At 39.5% G+C, this 18,117-nt stretch overlaps 1 protein-coding gene across 1 annotated transcript in view; it reads left to right on the top strand.

Annotated features, from left to right (window-relative positions):
- Positions 1 to 12,286, top strand: part of ENTHD1 (ENTH domain containing 1) — a gene marked incomplete at both ends in the record, with an annotated part of 92,924 nt that extends 80,638 nt beyond the window's left edge. Inside the window, 2 exon segments of the mRNA XM_079714370.1 lie at positions 650 to 1,045; positions 11,682 to 12,286. Coding sequence (XP_079570496.1) covers positions 650 to 1,045; positions 11,682 to 12,286 — 1,001 coding nt within the window.
- Positions 12,287 to 18,117: the final 5,831 nt, after the last annotated feature.

Raw genomic sequence — 18,117 nt, 5'->3', positions numbered from 1 at the left:
CTTTGTCTGTTATATTCTAGGTACTTTGGTAATATTAATGAATAAAAGGGACAAAGATCCCTGACCTGATGGAACTTACATTTTAGTAATCATCACAACTGCTCTGGAAAATTGCTTTTTTTCTCCCACAGAGATTTATTATTAAAATTAGGTTGCTATCTAAGAGAGTGATTTTCTTTTACGGGCTTTGTATAGACACTGGGGTGGGAAAACATTTTTTATTTCTGGGGAAAAAGGCTTTTTTGTAGCTGGGGGTTCTGTAAGGCTAGACCAGTATGATGTGGCATATTTTCTCTAGTTTATCTTGTAAGAGATGAAGGTTTGAAGGCACTAAAAATATAGTGGTTTCAGAGACAGATAAGTGGGTGAAGGGAGAAATATTTAAAGACAAGTTATTTGAAGCTTTCCTTGACTTGGCTTCAGTGAGGAGAGAGAGAGAGAAGACAGCCACCAAATGACTAGTGCATCAATTATAGCTTGGGTATACTTTATATAGACAGAATAGAAACATAGTAAGAGAATAGAAACGACTAAATAGAGAATTCTGTTATGGCATAAAAAAAATCCAATTATTAAAAATGCAGTAAATTTGAAATAGAGTATTTTCAGTTTTATTTTTTGTTTACAGCTCTTACTTGTTACTTCACAGATGCTGTGCCTGTTCCCTCAGAAAAAAGCCCATCTCTGCAGACAAGTGTGAGTTTCGACAGGAAATCAGACAGTACCATTACAAATATTGTAATAGAAAACCCTTTGCAAATGTCTCTAGAAAAGCAGCCAGCTGCAAAAAGTTTTGAAGCATTGACAACTTTACCAGCATTTTGGCCATCTAGTAAAGAAGAGTTCGTCAACCCTGATTTAAGGATATCAAAGTCGGAGTCTACTTTCTATAACCAGGGCTCTGTGGAGACACTCTCTGTCTCTCCCTCATTCAAAACATTTGACCCAGTGAAAGAGACTGTAATCAGTAAGGACCATCAGAAACGAACAGAATCCGGCCTGGTTCAGAAGGAGGATGAAAACCTCAAGACCTTAACCACATGGGGTGAGTCTACAAAAAACAAGCAAAAAACCTCTTTTGAAGTACTCTTCTTTTACTTTTCTCTGCTTTCTGTCTCCTGTTTTTGTTCCCTCTTTTTACTCTCCATCCATTGGTATTAAGAGAGGTACTTGAGCTGGGAAAGTCCCTTTTTATTAAAGGGCTAATAGCAGTTCATCTTTGTGGGTTACACGTGCTTGATTGAAGCACACATTCTGAACAGTTTTGATGCAGAACAAATTAGAAAGAACTAGCATTAAAGAAAAGCTTCCTGTTAAACATTTAGGCTAATTATTAAAAAACTATATGAAAAAAATTGTTTAGTATGTATATCGGTATGTATACGCACACACACACACACACACACACACACGGGAACACATGCATATGTGTGTGTGTTTTCCCTTTTTTAAAAGAGTTGTGTACTGATTCCAAAAACAGGTGGAGAATCTCTTCCCTTTTCTGTCTTACAAAACATTAAGAGGGTTGCAGTATTCTTTAGACTGGATGATAAAGGATAAAGCCAGCTGAGATTCCAGGTCGTTGGCCATCAGATATTAAATCCTACATTTTTATAATTACACTTTCTTCTGTAAAGTTAATTAGTAAAAGAATAACTTGTTTGCTGGTGCATTTTTCAAAGACTAAGTAGTTTATTGATTCTTATATATGATAATGCTAATTAACTCATATAAATATAAAGTTTTTAATATAAATCTTTTAAACTGCCTCAAATTCAGGTCAGAAGTACAATATAAATACAAACAATGGAAGACAAAATGTTGAAGTTAAAGAAATTTATCTTGGTGCTAGTAAGGCCAGTGAATAACAAAAGACTCTTCTTACTGCTCTTTCCAGAACTTTTTTGAATTGAATAGCCTAAAAATAAGACTAATTCTTAGTTTTGTCACCAGATCAACTTTTCTGCTGAGACTGCTGATGGAGAACCCAGTTAGTACTGGTTATGATGGCCATGTTAGTTTATGTGCATGGCTGTCCCCTGGGAAGTTGTTATTTTGATTCATTTCTTTCACAAATACCGCAAAAAGAAAATTGAAAATAAATTTTGGTCACTGCTTGTGCACCAAGTACATTTAATTATAAAAATTAGCAAGAAGTTCCTCTAAAACCAGTTAACAAGGAAGACTTCTTCTCCTACTTAAAATGAAGTAGATAGCATTAGTCTAATCCTCCACCAAAAATACTGGTTAAAGCTGGAAAACTATTAGAAGTCATCGTAAAATAACCAAGGTAGAAAACACATGATGGGTCAGGATCCTAGGAAAAAGGATTGTGATATTGTGATATAATAAGAAGTATATATTTGGTCTTCATCACTGATTCCTGGCACAGACCTCCTGAAACCCTTGTAATTTCCTGAGTGATAGGAGAGAGAGGAGCATCTTTTGTTATTCATAATAAGCCCTTTCAAGCTCACCCCTGACTTGTGGGGAGAGGAGAGTGGGTGGATGCTGAGTTAATCATCAGGGGCCAGTGATTTGGTCAATCATACCTACGTATTGGAACTTCTATAAAAACCCTAAACAACGGGGTTTAGAGTGCTTCCTGGTTGGGGAACACATAAAGGTTCTGGGAGGATGGCACATCTGGAGAAGTCACGGCAGCTCTGTGCCCCTATCCCATACCTTGCCCTATGCATTTCTTCCATTTGGCTGTTCCTTTATAAACCAGTAATAGTAAGTAAAGCATGTTCCTGAGTTTTGCGAGCCATTCTAGCAAATTATCAAACCCAAGGAGGGGACCATGGGATCCTTCAATTTATAGTCAACAGATCAGAAATAGAGGAGGCCTGAACTTGCAATTGGCGTCTGAAATGGGGGGCAGTCTTGAGGGTTTAAGCCCTTAATCTCTGGGGTCTGCACTAACTCTGGGTAGTTAGTGTCAGAATTGAATTAAATTGTAGGACACCCAATTGGGTGTCCACAGAGCACAGGAGAAATCCTTTGTGTGGAAAACCCACACGTTTGGTGTCAGAAGTGATGTGAGAAGAGTAGGAAACTAGTTCACATTTAGTTGGTCCCACATTCACCTCAGTTTTCCCCGCTTGCATTGTTTGCTTATTAGCAGAGCAGGATGATAGAAGCTGAGGGAAAATTAGAGGCCTGGGCTTTCCACAGTCTCACTGAGCTTGGGAGGTAGGGTTGGAGTTTGGGACTTCCAAGGTGTCAGGGACTCAAGGGGCCAATATTCCAGAGGGGAGGGAATCACAGAGAAAAAGTTGATAAGTCTTTGTGTAATTTCTTACTGTTACATTTGCCTGCTGCTAAACTGCTAATGTTCTGGATAAGATGCCGAGAAACGAAATGGGAAGCATCCAACCCATTTAGCCAGCCTAAATGGGAAGAGGCTGACGAGCTAATCAGAGATTCTCATAATCTTGTGGCACTAAGAGACAGAGGTTGGAGTTCAGGATATGCCAAATTGTAGGGGCTCTGGTAAATACTCTGTGCTTTCAGCTGGGCTCTCTAACAGGCTACACCCTAAGCATCAGAAGTACACTCTAGGAGTAAGGACAAGCCAGAAATAGAACAGCCCTCCCAAATGCTGAAACCAAACTTCAACTAGAGCAAAGTGTCTGGAAGACAATGAAATCCTTTCTTGAGAGCTGCTACAATTTTTCATGCATAATGTTTGACATTCAACAAAAAATTACCAGGCATACCAGGAAATGAACAAATGACCAGAAATACAGGAGAAAACAGACAACAGAAAGAGACTCACAAATAATCGAGGTACTGAAGTTATAAGATAGGTACTTTAAAATATTTATGATTAATATAATCAAGAAAACAGAAGAAAAGATGGGGAATTTCATCAGAATAGAATACTACTATCTATAAAAAAAGAATCAAGTGAATTCATGAATCCCAAAGCTGAAAAATATAGTAACTGAAATTAATACCTTGAGGGTACTGTTCAGTTCACATGGCCTGAGATGTCCAAAGAGAGAGTTCAGCACTGGCAGAGAAGCTGAAAATTTATGAGGGAAACCCTGAAAGGGAGGGAGACTCAGATGGAGTCTCAGATTCCATTTATAAACTCTGCCCAAATCCTTGACTGACTGCTAAACTGTATGTGTAAGGGAAGACCCCAGTGACTCATGGGAAAAAAAAAGAACACTGGAAATTATAAATATGTGGGTAAATATAAAATACTATATATTTTATTTTTAATTCTAATTTGAAAAGTAACATACAACTGTTTTCTTCCATTCTTTCTAGAGAATGGAAGAGGGAGCTGATAAGACACTGAGAAGACGAAGGAGTAGTAATTTGTAGTCCAGATTTGCATCCACCTGTGCTTTTCTCCTGTAGTGCTGAGCATCCCAGGGATAGGAATGAAAAGGGTAGATATTTAAATTGAAATAGGATTAGGACAGGGATTGGGGAACTGCAGCCTCTTGGTCCACAGCCTGTTTTTGTAAATAAAGTTTTATTGGAAAACAGCCACACTACTCAGCTCACATATTGTCTTTGGCTGCTTTTATGCTACATCAGCAGAGCTGAGTAGTTCAAACAGAGACTGTATGTACCACAAAGCCTAAAAGATTTACTCTCTGGTCCTTTATATAAAAGGTTTGCTGACTCCTGAATTAGGAATTAGTAGCAGGTAAGGCAGAAGACGTGTTGGCAAGGGGGTAGGTAGAAAATGGCTGAAGTGATGGATCCTTGGATTCTAGACTGGACAAGAAAGGAACCAGAACCAGGAGGCACTGATAGAAAATAGAAGGATCGTTGCATCTATTGTCTCAGTGAGGCCAAAGTGTAGATGTATTAAAAGGAATGTAAAAGGAATCTAAAAGGCTGGAAGTAATTGAGAAGAAAAGTAATCTTGGAAAACAAGATTTCAGAGTAGGGCAGTTGTGAGTGATGACATATTCTAGGGAATACTCAGAGGAATGGCTGAAGGTCATTGTGGTTGAGGAATTCAAGAAATGATGAGGCTAGGATAGATGGCTAGTCTCAGATGATGGAGGATAGAGAAGATAGTACCTATTTCCTGGTTTTCTTTTAAGAAATATTTGTTTACATGAAGGCTCCAGGTCTGATGTTATAAACTCTTTGGAGATAATGAGCTGGGGAAATTAAAAAATACTTGCACACTCATATTTCAGCAGTTCGCAAATATCAGGGAGGCTGTCTGAGGCAGCCACCTAATACACTTTAGTATCTTTACTGAATGAGAGGGATGGATTTGCTGCATCGACCTCCTTTGACCCTTTGATGATAAATGACTGTTCCTAGAACAGCCCATTCCTTCTGCTCCTCTGTTTATTTGGAGCTCAAACTGTTGTTTTAGGTCGTTAGTTTATCATGCACGCTAAAAAGGAAGCAGGAGCTAGTAAGTACTTAGAAGCCAGATCTGGTGGCAGGCAGCTTTCATTATAGTCTCATAAGCCACAGTTAGGGTAAGTGTGTTAGATGCACTGGATTTTACTTTCTAATTTGGGGGAGGAAAAAAAACCTATACATTCTCATGTTGGGATAGTTGTGAGCATTCTCACTGGCTTCGTCCTTTCTTTCTGTCTCATCGGTTCCATTTTCTTACTCTGAATTTCAGCAGTAGTTGTTCTTTGTAGCTGTTTTTCAGTTTACCTTTGCTGGGGAAAGAAACCAAACATGACACACACACAAAAGACTCATTAACCATACCTTTTCTTTTGGGCTATAAAAACCTTCAGAGCTAGAACAATTAACAATTTCCCTAAGAAATGGGGAAAATGATAGAAAACAGTTCTGCAGACCATCTCAGCTAACTCTGAGCTACTGGTCAGGATGATTCAGAAGCACCACGCAGAGCAGAGCATTGAAGGGAGAGGGGAGTCTTATCACCTGCCGGGGAAGTCACAGCACAGGTGCTCCCTGTCCCCCAGACACGGCCCCGACAACTCTTCCAGCTGTGCGGCCCCTGCCTGCTTTTGTACAGACAAGAAGACACACTGATTTGATTTTTTTAATTTAGTGAACCAAACTTATACTTCATAGGTAAGTGAGTAAACTCACCTTTAATCCAGTAATCCAATTTTCCTAATACAAATGTAGCATAAGTGATTTATAATCACTTATAATGAGGCAGACTTATTAGCATTTCTCTGTGTTACTCCTAAATCTGGTTCTTTTGTGTAGCTTATTTATAATAATGGAATTAAAAATAAAATTTCAAATATTAAAAAAATTGAGATCTAATTCATGTACCATAAAATGCACCATTTTATAATGGACAATTTAGTGGTTTTCAGTATATTCTTAGAGTTGTACAGCCATCACTACTGATTCCAGAACGTTTCCGTGACCCTCAAAAGTCCTGTACAGGGACTTCCCTGGTGACGCAGTGGTTAAGAATCACCTGCCAAGGCAGGGCACATGGGTTTGAACCCTGGTCCAGGAAGATCCCACATGCCACAGAGCAACTAAGCCCATGCGCTACAACTCCTGAGCCTGTGCTCTAGAGCCTGCGAGCCTCATCTACTGAGCCCTCATGCCACAACTACTGAAGCCCGCGTGCCTAGAGCCCATGCTACGCAACAAGAGAGGCCACCGTGATGAGAAGCCTGCACACCACAACAAAGAGTAGCCCCCACTCGCCGCAACTAGAGAAAGCCTGCGAGCAGCAACGAAGACCCAACACGGCCAAAAAAATCAATCAATCAATTTTAATTTTTTTTTGTGTGTGTGGCGGTACGTGGGCCTCTCACTGTTGTGGCCCGTCCCCCAAAGTGTCTGATTCAGTTAGTCCGGGGCGGGGCCCAAGAAGTTCATCTCGAACAAATAACCAGGTGATGCTGCTGCTGCTCCTGGTTCAGGAACCACACTCTGAGAAACACTACACGTAAAGTGGAATACCAGATACTCATCACGTCATACATGTGTGACTATCATAACTGTGTTCTCTTTACATATATAACAATATTTGACTCAAATATTATTTTCTTCCTGGCCTTCTTAAATGTTCCTTATGAAATCATTCTTCCTGACCAGAGTGAATTATTTCTAGAATAGTTTCTTAGTACTCTTAACATATGTGTTTTGGGTCCTAGAATCTTAGAATCTCACCAAGGATATATAGTTCTGTCACATGATGCGTTGATCTTGCCTGAAACATTCCTGCCAAACGGTCATTCAGGCTGTGCATGAGCTCCATGAGTATCAAGAAACTCACCACTTTCCAAGGCAGCTCATTTCATGTGTGGAAAACCATGACTATTAAAAAGTTTTCTTTTTTAAATTGGGCTGAAATCTCTTTTCCTATTACTTTCACCTGTTAACCCCAGTTCCAACTTGTGCACAATATGAGAAAAGGGAGATAAATATTACTAAGATTTTGTGACTGTTGTCCAATAACCAAATATAGCCTCTTACCCTTTGTCCTCCTATCCACTTTTTTTTTTTTTTTTTTTGCAGTACGCGGGCCTCTCACTGTTGTGGCCTCTCCCGTTGCGCAGCACAGGCTCCGGACGCGCAGGCTCAGCGGCCATGGCTCACGGTCCCAGCCGCTCTGTGGCATGTGGGATGTTCCCATACTGGGGCACAAACCCGTGTCACCTGCATCGGCAGGCGGACCCCCAACCATTGCTCCACCAGGGAAGCCCCCTCCTATCCCTTTTTGAATAAAGATTTGCATATCCATCAACCATTCCTTATATATCTTTATATAAGGAATGGTTGTCATATTCCCTCACCATCCTGGCTGCCTGCCTTCTCAATTTTATATCCAGAATTTAACATAATTCTCTAATACTGTAAAAATAATTATAATATAGTAGAATAGTGTGGACTTAGAGCTTAGTGGGTTAGATTATATGGTTTAACATCAGAGACTAGAATTTGAGTCTCATCTCTGCCCCTTTTTAGTCCTGTGATCTTGGGAAAGTTTCTTTGCCTCTTTGAGATTCCTTTGCCCATGTTTTAAATGGGGTTATAGGGACTTCGCTGGTGGTGCAGTGGTTAAGCATCCACCTGCCAATCCAGGGGACACAGGTTCGAGCCCTGGTCCGGGAAGATCCCACGTGCCACAGAGCAGCTGAGCCCGTGTGCCACAACTGCCAAGCCTGCACTCTGGAGTCCGAGAGCCACTACTACTGAGCCCACATGCCACAACTCCTGAAGCCTGCATGCCTGGAGCCCATGCTCTGCAACAAGAGAAGCCACCGCAATGAGAAGCTTGTGCACCACAGCAAGGAGTGGCCCCCGCTCACCGCAACTAGAGAAAGCCTGTGTGCAGCATGCAGCAACGAAGACCCAACATGCCAAAAATAAACTAAAAATAAATAAATTTATTAAAAAATAAAATAAATGGGGTTATAAAGCCTACTCCACATGTTGTTATTGGAGTGTGGTGCTAAATAAAGAGAATTAGAAAATAGCTATTTGAAAAGCAATTTAAATCCTTAGACTTTTCCTCCTTGCCAAATAGATGAACAATTGCCCTGAATATTCACCCACTCTCACAACCTCTGGCAGAAGTCTGGAGATTTGTTTTCTGGAGAAGGTAGGTGGAAGGTCTCTGAAATGAGAGATGCTAGGTAGAGTTGAGTGTGCAGGTCCTATAACAAACACTACAGGATTAAGTGACCATATGCAAACCAAATGCTGAATGCTGAGAACCCTGTCTCCTTTCCCTGCTAGACTCCCAGCACACTGGGAGCCAGATCTTTACTTTCTAGGCAGGAGAGAGAAACTGTTCTCACAAGAACCTATAACCCTCAGAGGAAAGAACCAAAGACACTGACATTAGTGGTTCCCCAACAGATGACCCACTCAAATGACTATACACTGAAGCTCAGTGTTGACAAGTCTCAGACTCAGAGCTTCCAATCAACTCTGTAATTTTTCACTCTTAATCATAAGCAGACAGCAAGGTGTTCCAGACATCTGAAAGAAACTTCTAACATGGAACCTTGAAACAAGGGATAAGAATATGTTGCACCCATGAAACAAAAACAGGGTGTTACAAAAAGAATTTCTGAGAACCCCCAAAAAATAGCTCTTGGAAGTTAAAAATATAATAGCAGAAATTAACAACTCAGTGGTAGGATTGAAAGCTAAAGTTGACAAAACTCTCTGAGGAAGTAGAGCACAAAGACAAAGGTAGGGAAGATGGGAGAGAAAATTAAGATTAGAGGACTAGTCCAGGAGATCTAATACCTGGACTAGTTGGAGGTTCGGAAAAAGAATACAGAGAAAACAGAGAGGAGAAAATAAATTATTAAAGCAGTAAAGAAAATTTTCTAAAGCTGAAGGAAATGGGTTCCTGATTAAAAGTCAGTTGACTTTCAGTTGACCTCAATGAAGTTACCCTTGGGGCACACACAGAAGCCTCCAAACACGGCGGACAAAGAGTAAATTCTATGAAACTTCAGAGATAAAACCGTTACATACAGTTATACACAATGAATGGAATGACTCCCACTCCAGAGCAGCAACACTGGAAGCAAGAAGACAGTGGAATTTTGCCTTCACAATTCTGAAAGAAAGGATTTCTGGCCCAGAATTTTTTACCTAACCAAATATCATTAAGCCTAAAATTAGAACGTGGACATTTTCAGACATGCGAGTTCTCAAAATTTTACTTCTCATGCACCCTTTTTCAGTGAACTACTGGAGAACGTGCTACTCCAGCATGAGAGTAGACCAAGAAAGAGAAAGACCTGGGATATAGAAAACAGGAGGATGGCGAAGGGACATGTCAGACGACAGCTGTGAGTGGAGCTCAGAGTGTCGCTGTCTGACTCAGAACACAAATACGCTGAGGCTTTCGTCATTGGCATGCCCATTACCACATACCCTCTTTTTTTTTTTTTTTTTTTTGCATTACCCGCACGCGCAGGCTCAGCGGCCATGGCTTACGGGCCCAGCCGCTCCGCGGCATGTGGGATCTTCCCGGACCGGGGCACGAACCCGTGTCCCCCGCATCGGCAGGCGGACTCGCAACCACTGCGCCACCAGGGAAGCCCACCACATACCCTCTTTTTAATCCAAGGATAGAATGTCTGGATAGGCCTGACCTAGATTCCTAAGTGTGCTTGTCCTATCTTGACCGTGTGTTAATGAAGTTCCTACTTTCCTTTTTGTGTCCTGCTGCTCAGGATCAGCATCAGCTGAGAATACAGCTGAGAATTTTGTGTCTCAGCATCATCTGAGAATACTCATTTCACCCCCCAAAAGTTTTGTGAATTCTTTCCTGAGAACTGGAGATAGGCCTCAGAGAGCTTTGAAGCAGAAAGTAGAAGCGGCCTGCCCTGGCCACATTTTTTACAGGAGGTCCAATTTAGTTTAGAAGGACATGAATATGTAAAATAGATAAAATTAATATAGAAAGATAAGTGCTAAACGGTAAGCATTAATTCCCCTCTTCTATGACTTACAGTGAATAAGTTTGTTTTGTTTTGTTTTTTAAGTAACAAGCCCAGAGTTAGTTACAAAGACTTTAGCACTGGAATTTGCCAATTTTTACCACCTAAGACATAAGTGAATGTAAATAGACATTCCAAGGAGACAAGAAAAAGTTCTGTGCCCAAGAAAGCTTGGAAAAACACTTGAATAAATTACAGGTGGCCCTTGAACAACATGGGTTTGAACTGCATGGGTCTATTTATACATGATTTTTTTCAATAAATGCGTAGTACAGTACTACAGGATCTGAGGTTGATTGAATCTGCTGATTCAGAACCTCGGATATGGAGGGCCAACTGTAAAGTTATACAGGGATTTTCAAATGTGCAGAGGACCAGCACCCCTAACCCCCATGTTGTTCAAGGGTCAGCTGTACTGTCGATTTCTCAGAACCTTAAATATGCTAACGGATATTGTTAATCTCCTAATGGGAGGCACAGTATGCAATTGGCTAGTCTTGACTTTGAAGCCCTGTTCTCACAAAACATCTTTTTACATCTTAAGGAACACAGTGTTCCCCAGAACAGTTTGGGAAATAATGATTTAGAATGAAGTGTGAAAGAAGAGATTTAATATGATTTTGCCTGAAGGGAAGTTTAAAACGTTATCAAATTTTTAATTTTATGGAAAATAGGCTTAGAATGCTTTTTATTTTACTTACAGTTTCTTGGTGGAAAAAAAAAATTATATACATATGCTGAAGTGTCCAGGATCTCAGATGGGTTGGACTCAGTCTTGACTATATTTGACCATTAAGAGAAAAAGACTAGTTTTATAACTGTGGGGTACTTGTAGTTAGTTGTTCATTTTGCCATAATATTTTCTGTCAAAAAAAAAATGAAGTAAGTTACAGGTTTCTGACATTTTCTACTTTAAATGTCAACTTAAAATGCTGGCAGTGAGTAGAATACTGTGTAATACTTTACTTTTCTGTCCTCTCTGATAAGTGTAGTGTAAAAATATATTGGGCAAGGTTTGAGAATCAAGATGAATATTGATATTTCTATTTTAGTTTCATTTCCATGGAATTATTGATATATAACACATCTTTAGATTTTCTCTGTTTCCTGCTTTGGGTTTATTTGGGCTTATTATGAGTATTTAACATATAAAATTCTAAGTGATTTATTTAAGTTGAGACCAGATAGGATTTTACACTGTAAAATTATTTTAGCTCTTACTGTCATTTGTATGTTGCCTAATCTTTGTCTGTCATTTATACATTTTAGTTTCAACTGCCTCGGAGGGAGCATCCTCCTTTTCTCCTTTATCCGTGTCATCTCCTGATTCAGCCTCTCCAGAGAAGTCTGTTCATCTCTCACCCCCAATTTTGGCCAGACCTTCCTTCTGGACTTTGTCCCATCAACAACCTTCTTCTGCCTCTGTTGAAGATAAAGATAAGACAGCCAGGGTTCATAACCCTTTTGCTTCTAAGGGCCCACTGTCCTCTGATGAAGAGGAAAATGACCACCTCAACCTACTGGAAATTCTTCCAGACAACTCTGATTCTGCCAAAAAGAAGACAAGTCCTATTTCTAGCAGTAATTGGGTAGCATTTTCCACCCAAAATGTAGACCATTTCACCTCTATGTCCTGTTCTAGTTTTCAGGCAACCAAAGACCTGCCTAGGGAGCCTGAAACAAACGATTCCACTAACGTTCTTCTAGGGGAGGTGAAAAATGCAGTAGTTAAATTACATGAAGATCTGAGCATGGTGATACGAGAACTTAATGTCATCAGTAGCCATCTGGTAAGCATGAGTGGGAATAGTCCACAAATAAACAAGTCTCTGCAGTTTCCCCAGTGTTCTGAGGGGGGCTCACATCGAGTCTAACAATCTCAATAGCCATTTTCTTATAGAACTCATGTGGTGTCACTTCCCAAGGACTAAGAAATTAACCTTTTATAGATTCTCATTACTATGGCAAAAATAAGGTTGTTGGTTTGATTTTTCCTTGTCAGGTTTATTAAACAAGTATATTTCAAACCAATAAATTCATTTGGGTGGTTTATTTTTTACAGAGACAAAGAATCACCTTTGATAATATTTTCAGGTTTAGTTATTAGTTCATTTGAAAATGAAGAGAATTTCATTCTTCCACGCTCTGTACTTTACCTCAAAATACATTGAGCACTAGTGAAAGTTGTGGTCAGACTTCAAACTGCAAATGACTATTCTAGAGCTTTTGGATAAATTGGTAGTAAGAAGCCCTTCATTTTCCATCTGTATGGAGATTCATTGTTAACAAACCTTTGCCTTGATTTAGGAGAACTGAGTCTGGAGTATACATTTCACATGTTCTCATGTCAAGTTTCAGGTTCTGCAAACCAAGGGCCAGAAATCTTTCCCTTCTTACGAATGCCACCGTTGGTTGAGAGTTAAGTTGAGACAAGTAGGACATGGAACAGGTGGTTTGTTGTTAATGTATATTGCAAAGTGAATTTAAATGTGTACTCTTTTTCTTGTATTTTGGAAAATAAATTTGGTATTTTTCATCTTACATGTATCTTTTTAATTCTTTAAGACTGCCTTTCACGTAGAAATGTCTCAATTATTTATAGGGAAAAATGCTCTGGTTTTGGGATTACAGACCATTGTTTCTCAATCCTGCTGCAGATTAGAGTCACCAGAGGACTTCCCTGGCAGTCCAGTGGTTAAGACTGCGTGCTTCCACTGCAGGGGGAGTGGCCAGGGAACTAAGATTCCTCATGCCAAGCAGTGCAGCCAAAAAAAAAAAAAAAAAAAGTGGTAGAGTCACCAGAGAAGTTTTTGTTTTATTTCATATTTATTTGAAAGAATAATGTAAAGGGCTCCATGTACCTGTCACTCAGTTTCAACAATTACTAAGCAAAGGGTAAAATAATATCTGATAATTTTGAAGAAGTATGAGACATTTAAAAAGTATTCTAATGCCCTGGGTGCCACTCCCAAATCAAAACTGATTTTCATCATGCAAACTTGGTTAAGAACTAGAGGAGACTCTTAGTGCAGGGACATGGGATGAGACAGGTAAGCCAATCAGAAGGCTGTTGAAGTTAGCCAGGTAAGAGCTGATGTGGCTCAAACCAGGGTGAGCATAGTAAAGGAAAGTGAGAAGTAATTCGTTTAGGGATTTGCTGATGGGTTGGATAAAATATATCAGAGAAAGAGAGGAGTCAAAGATGAACACAAGGTATTGGACTAAGCAACTAAAATTCAGGATGAAGTTGCCATCAACTGAGATGAGGAAAGTTGAAGAGAGAAAAAAAATTGAGGCATCCATTTTGTTAAATATCAGATGTCTATTAGATAACCAATTAAAGATATCAAGTGAACAGTTGGATATGAGAGTGAGTTTGAGAGGTCTAGATTGGAATGGAGGCTGAGAGTTAGTACTTGATTTTTATTTAGAGCTATGGGACTGGATGAAGTCACCAAAGGAGTCAGTGTGATAGTGGAAAAGAGTCGAAGGCCTGAGCCCTGGGGCATTCTAACATGAGATCAGGAAGAAGTTGGGGAACCAATGAAGGAGCTGAGAAAGAGCCACCACTGAGGTAGGAACAAAAAAAATACAGTGTGTAGTGTTTGGAATCCAAGAGGATTTTTCTATTCTTGGCCCTTTTGTCTTCCATATGCATTACAGAATCATCTTGTCAAGTTCTTTCCAAAGCCCTATTAGAGTTTGAACCAAGTTGCATTAAGTCTATTAATCAATTTGGGGGAATTTTTAAAAATTAATCTTCTAATCCATGAACATGGTATATCTCTATCTATGTCCATATAAATGTTCTCCTAATGTTTTTCGATAAGCTCATTATTTCCCCCACTGAGGGCTTCTATATCTTTTTTAAAGACCTAATTCTTTGTTCTTGATATTTTTATGCTATTGTGCTACCATTTTGCTAATTTACCATTTTTAAATTTTAGAATAGTTTATAAAAATGTTCAGTGTACAGTTGTACATTGCACATCCATATAGCCTTTATTCAGATTCATCAATTTTTTTTTTTTTTTTTTGCATTACGCGGGCCTCTCACTGTTGTGGCCTCTCCTGTTGCGGAGCACAGGCTCCGGATGCGCAGGCTCAGCGGCCATGGCTCACGGGCCCAGCCGCTCTGCGGCACGTGGGATCTTCCCAGACCGGGGCACAAACCCATGTCCCCTGCATCGGCAGGCGGACTCTCAACCACTGCGCCACCAGGGAAGCCCAGATTCATCAATTTTTAACATGTTGCCATGTTTGCTTTATCTCCCTCTGTTGCTAAACACATGTATGTCTGTATACACATTATGTAGGTAGACACACACAAAAACATGTTTTGCTGAGCCCTTTGAAAGTAAGTTTCAGATATCATGACACTTCACAACAGAATACTTCAGCATACCTGTTGCATGAATCAGGGTAATTCTTTCCCAACCTACCTTCCAGTTAACTAATTTCTTCAGCTATGTCTAATCTGTTGTTAAATCTTCCCATTGGGTTTTTAATTGAGTTATTCTATTCTTCATTTCTAGAATTCTACTTGGTTCTTTTAAAATCTGCTTTATGACTTTTCATAGGTCTATGTTTCTTGCAGATACTTTCAAGCATATCTTTGTTACTAGGAATGGCATGCAAACTAGTATAGAATTCTTATTAGTAAGAATAGTAAGTAAACTAGAAAGTATTCTTGATAGGAACTATTAAGAATAGCTTAATACATGCATTTAAGGCTATAAATTTTCCTTTACACAGCTGCAATCCACAATTTAAAAAAATTGAGATATAATTCACATACCATAAAATTTACCCTTTTAAAGTGTACAATTTAATGGTTTTAGTTTATTCACAAGGTTCCACTATCCTATTCTAGAACATTTTTATTACCACAAAAAAAGACATCCACACCTGTTAGTAACCACTCCTCATTTCCCCCTCCTCTAAGCCCCTGGCAACTACTAATCTACTTTTGTCTCCATGAATTTGCCTATTCTGAATATCCCATATAAATGGAATCATATAATACTTGGCTTTTTGTGTCTGGCTTCTTTCATTTAGCATAATGTTTTTTAGGTTCATCCATGTTGTAACATATATCAGTACTTCATTCCTTTTTATGGCTGAATAATACTGCTTTATATGGATATATACCACATTTTTTTTATCCATTCATCATGGACATTTGGGTTGTTTGCACTTTTTGTCTGTTATGAATTTGTGTGAACATGTGTTTTCATTTCTCTTGGTCATATACCTAGGAGTTGAATTGCTGGGTCATATAGTAATTCTTATGTTTAACTTTTTGAGGAATTGACAGACTATTTTCTGAAGTGGCTTCAGCATTGAACCACAAGTTTTGGTAGGTATTGATAATATTTTCATTGTCTTTTGGCTCAAAATATATTCTAATTCCTATCATGAAGAAATGTAGAAGTGTATTTCTTAATTTCCCAGCATATTGTACTCTCTGGTAATTCTAGCACCTAAGGTTTTTGCAGGTGTGTTTTTATTATCTATTGCCCTGCTGATTTGTGCTCATGATGTTACGTTTCTTGTGTACCTGATTTTTGTTTAAAATAAATTTATTTATTTATTTATTTTTGGCGGCGTTGGGTCTTCGTTGCCACACACAGGCTTTCTCTAGTTGCAGAGAGAGGGGGCTACTCTTCATTGTGGTGTGCAGGCTTCTCATTGTGGTGGCTTCTCTTGTTGTGGAGCACGGACTCTAGGCACGCAGGCTCAGTAGTTGTGGTTCGTGGGCTCTAGAGCGCAGGCTCGGTAGTTGTGGCGCAAGGGCTTAGTTGCTCTGCGGCATGTGGGATCTTTCCAGACCAGGGCTCGAACCCATGTCCCCTGCATTGGCAGGTGGATTCTTAACCACTGTGCCACCAGGGAAGTCCCAACGTACCTGATTATTTTTGACTATGTGCTGGTCATGACACTTGAAAATTTATTTGTACAATTAACACAAGAATTTGTTTTTTGCTTCTGCCAAGTGCCAGGTGCTATTGCACCGCCATACTGGTTAGGTAAATCAAGGTCATGGCTTGTAGTTTTCTAGAATACCCAGGTTAATCTCAGACTTAAATTCCTCATAAGAGATGATTCATTTCTAATTCATTCTCAATGCATAGCCATTGGGTTCCACTTCGCTGTAAGGAGTATCTCTTGTTAGATACCCCACCTTGTGTGCAGTAATTTCTGTTCCTATCACCTTTCAAGGCCATCAAAATGAAAGTTGGCATTTGTTGAACTCAACCAGTGCTCTTAGGGAAAAGTGGCTTATGTGATCATTTGCCTGTTAGGTCTCTGTCTTTTTCAGTGCCTATTATTTATAAGACTCTGTACCAGGCCCTGGGGATACAGTGCTGAGCAAAATCAGATATAGTTCCTGTCCTCACACAGCTTGAGTTCTAGAATTCTCGAGAAATTTGATAGATTAATCAAATTGTTTTTTAAAATGTGAGAGGCTAACAGTTCTGGGAAAGAATATATAGGATTTGACCTGGTGAAAGAATTCTTTAAGGAAATAACTTTTGAGCTGAAATATGAATTCCAGTGTTATTGAAATAAATGCCACTAATGACATGTTGGGCAAATAAACTTCTTTATGAAATAAAGCAGGGCATAAAGTAAGTATGAAATCTTAAGACATCTTCTCTTGGCTTTCTTCATGCATCTGGGAAATCCACCAATGGATTCTTAAGGGGTAGTAGGATACAATACCTCTTTTTTGTAGTGGCTATAGAATTTCTTAGTTGTACATTGCCAACAGTTGAGAAGAAGAAGTTTCCAGAGATAAAGCATTCTTCACTTCCCACCCCCATCACCAAAAAGTACTACGTCAGACATCTTGAAATTTACTCGTTTAGAGAAACCCCGCGAATAATTGAGGCAACAAAAACTATCCCTTTGAGAAACTACTTTACTTACTATGTGCTTGTTGCATGCACATAGTAACTTCAGAATTTTTTTTTTTTTTTTTTTGTGGTACGCGGGCCTCTCACCGCTGTGGCCTCTCCCGCTGCAGAGCACAGGCTCCGGACGCGCAGGCTTAGCAGCCATGGCTCACGGGCCCAGCTGCTCCGCGGCATGTGGGATCCTCCCGGACCGGGGCACGAACCCGCGTCCCCTGCATCGGCAGGCGGATCCTCAACCACTGCGCCACCAGGGAAGCCCGTAACTTCAGATTTTAACTAGGTTTTACATAGCTCATATATTTTAATTCAACCATTTGTTAATCAGCATAATTAACAAGCAATCTGAGTTTCTATTTAGCCAACTCCATTAAACGAATAGAACAAACTTGGCTTAAATTAGCAGTGGGTATATTCTGATTGACTTTGTAATTATCTCAGATTAAAAATACTTCATTAGATGTTATTCTCTTAAGCATTTTACTTGGAACTTGAGGATCTTATTATAAGGCAGTTATAAAAATATTTTACAGTTTACTTGCTGTCAAATTACGCATGTGTTCATTGTTTAAACATTTATTAAGCACCTTTTATGAGTAGGCAGTTTGCTGGACATTGGGGATACAATGGTGAACAATATGGATGCAGTCCTGTCTTCAGAGGCAGGGTTTAATGGAGTCAGATAAGTGGGCAATTAAAGTGTAATGTGTAAGTCCTGTGAATTTGGGAAGCACAGGATGGTGTGGAAGAGCCTGGTAGAAAGCCACAACCAGCTCTGATCTGGGGGT

Source organism: Hyperoodon ampullatus, assembly GCF_949752795.1.
Source record: "Hyperoodon ampullatus genome assembly, chromosome: 11".
Classification (NCBI taxonomy): Eukaryota; Metazoa; Chordata; class Mammalia; order Artiodactyla; family Ziphiidae; genus Hyperoodon; species Hyperoodon ampullatus.
This window is presented reverse-complemented; position numbering and strand designations above follow the sequence as displayed.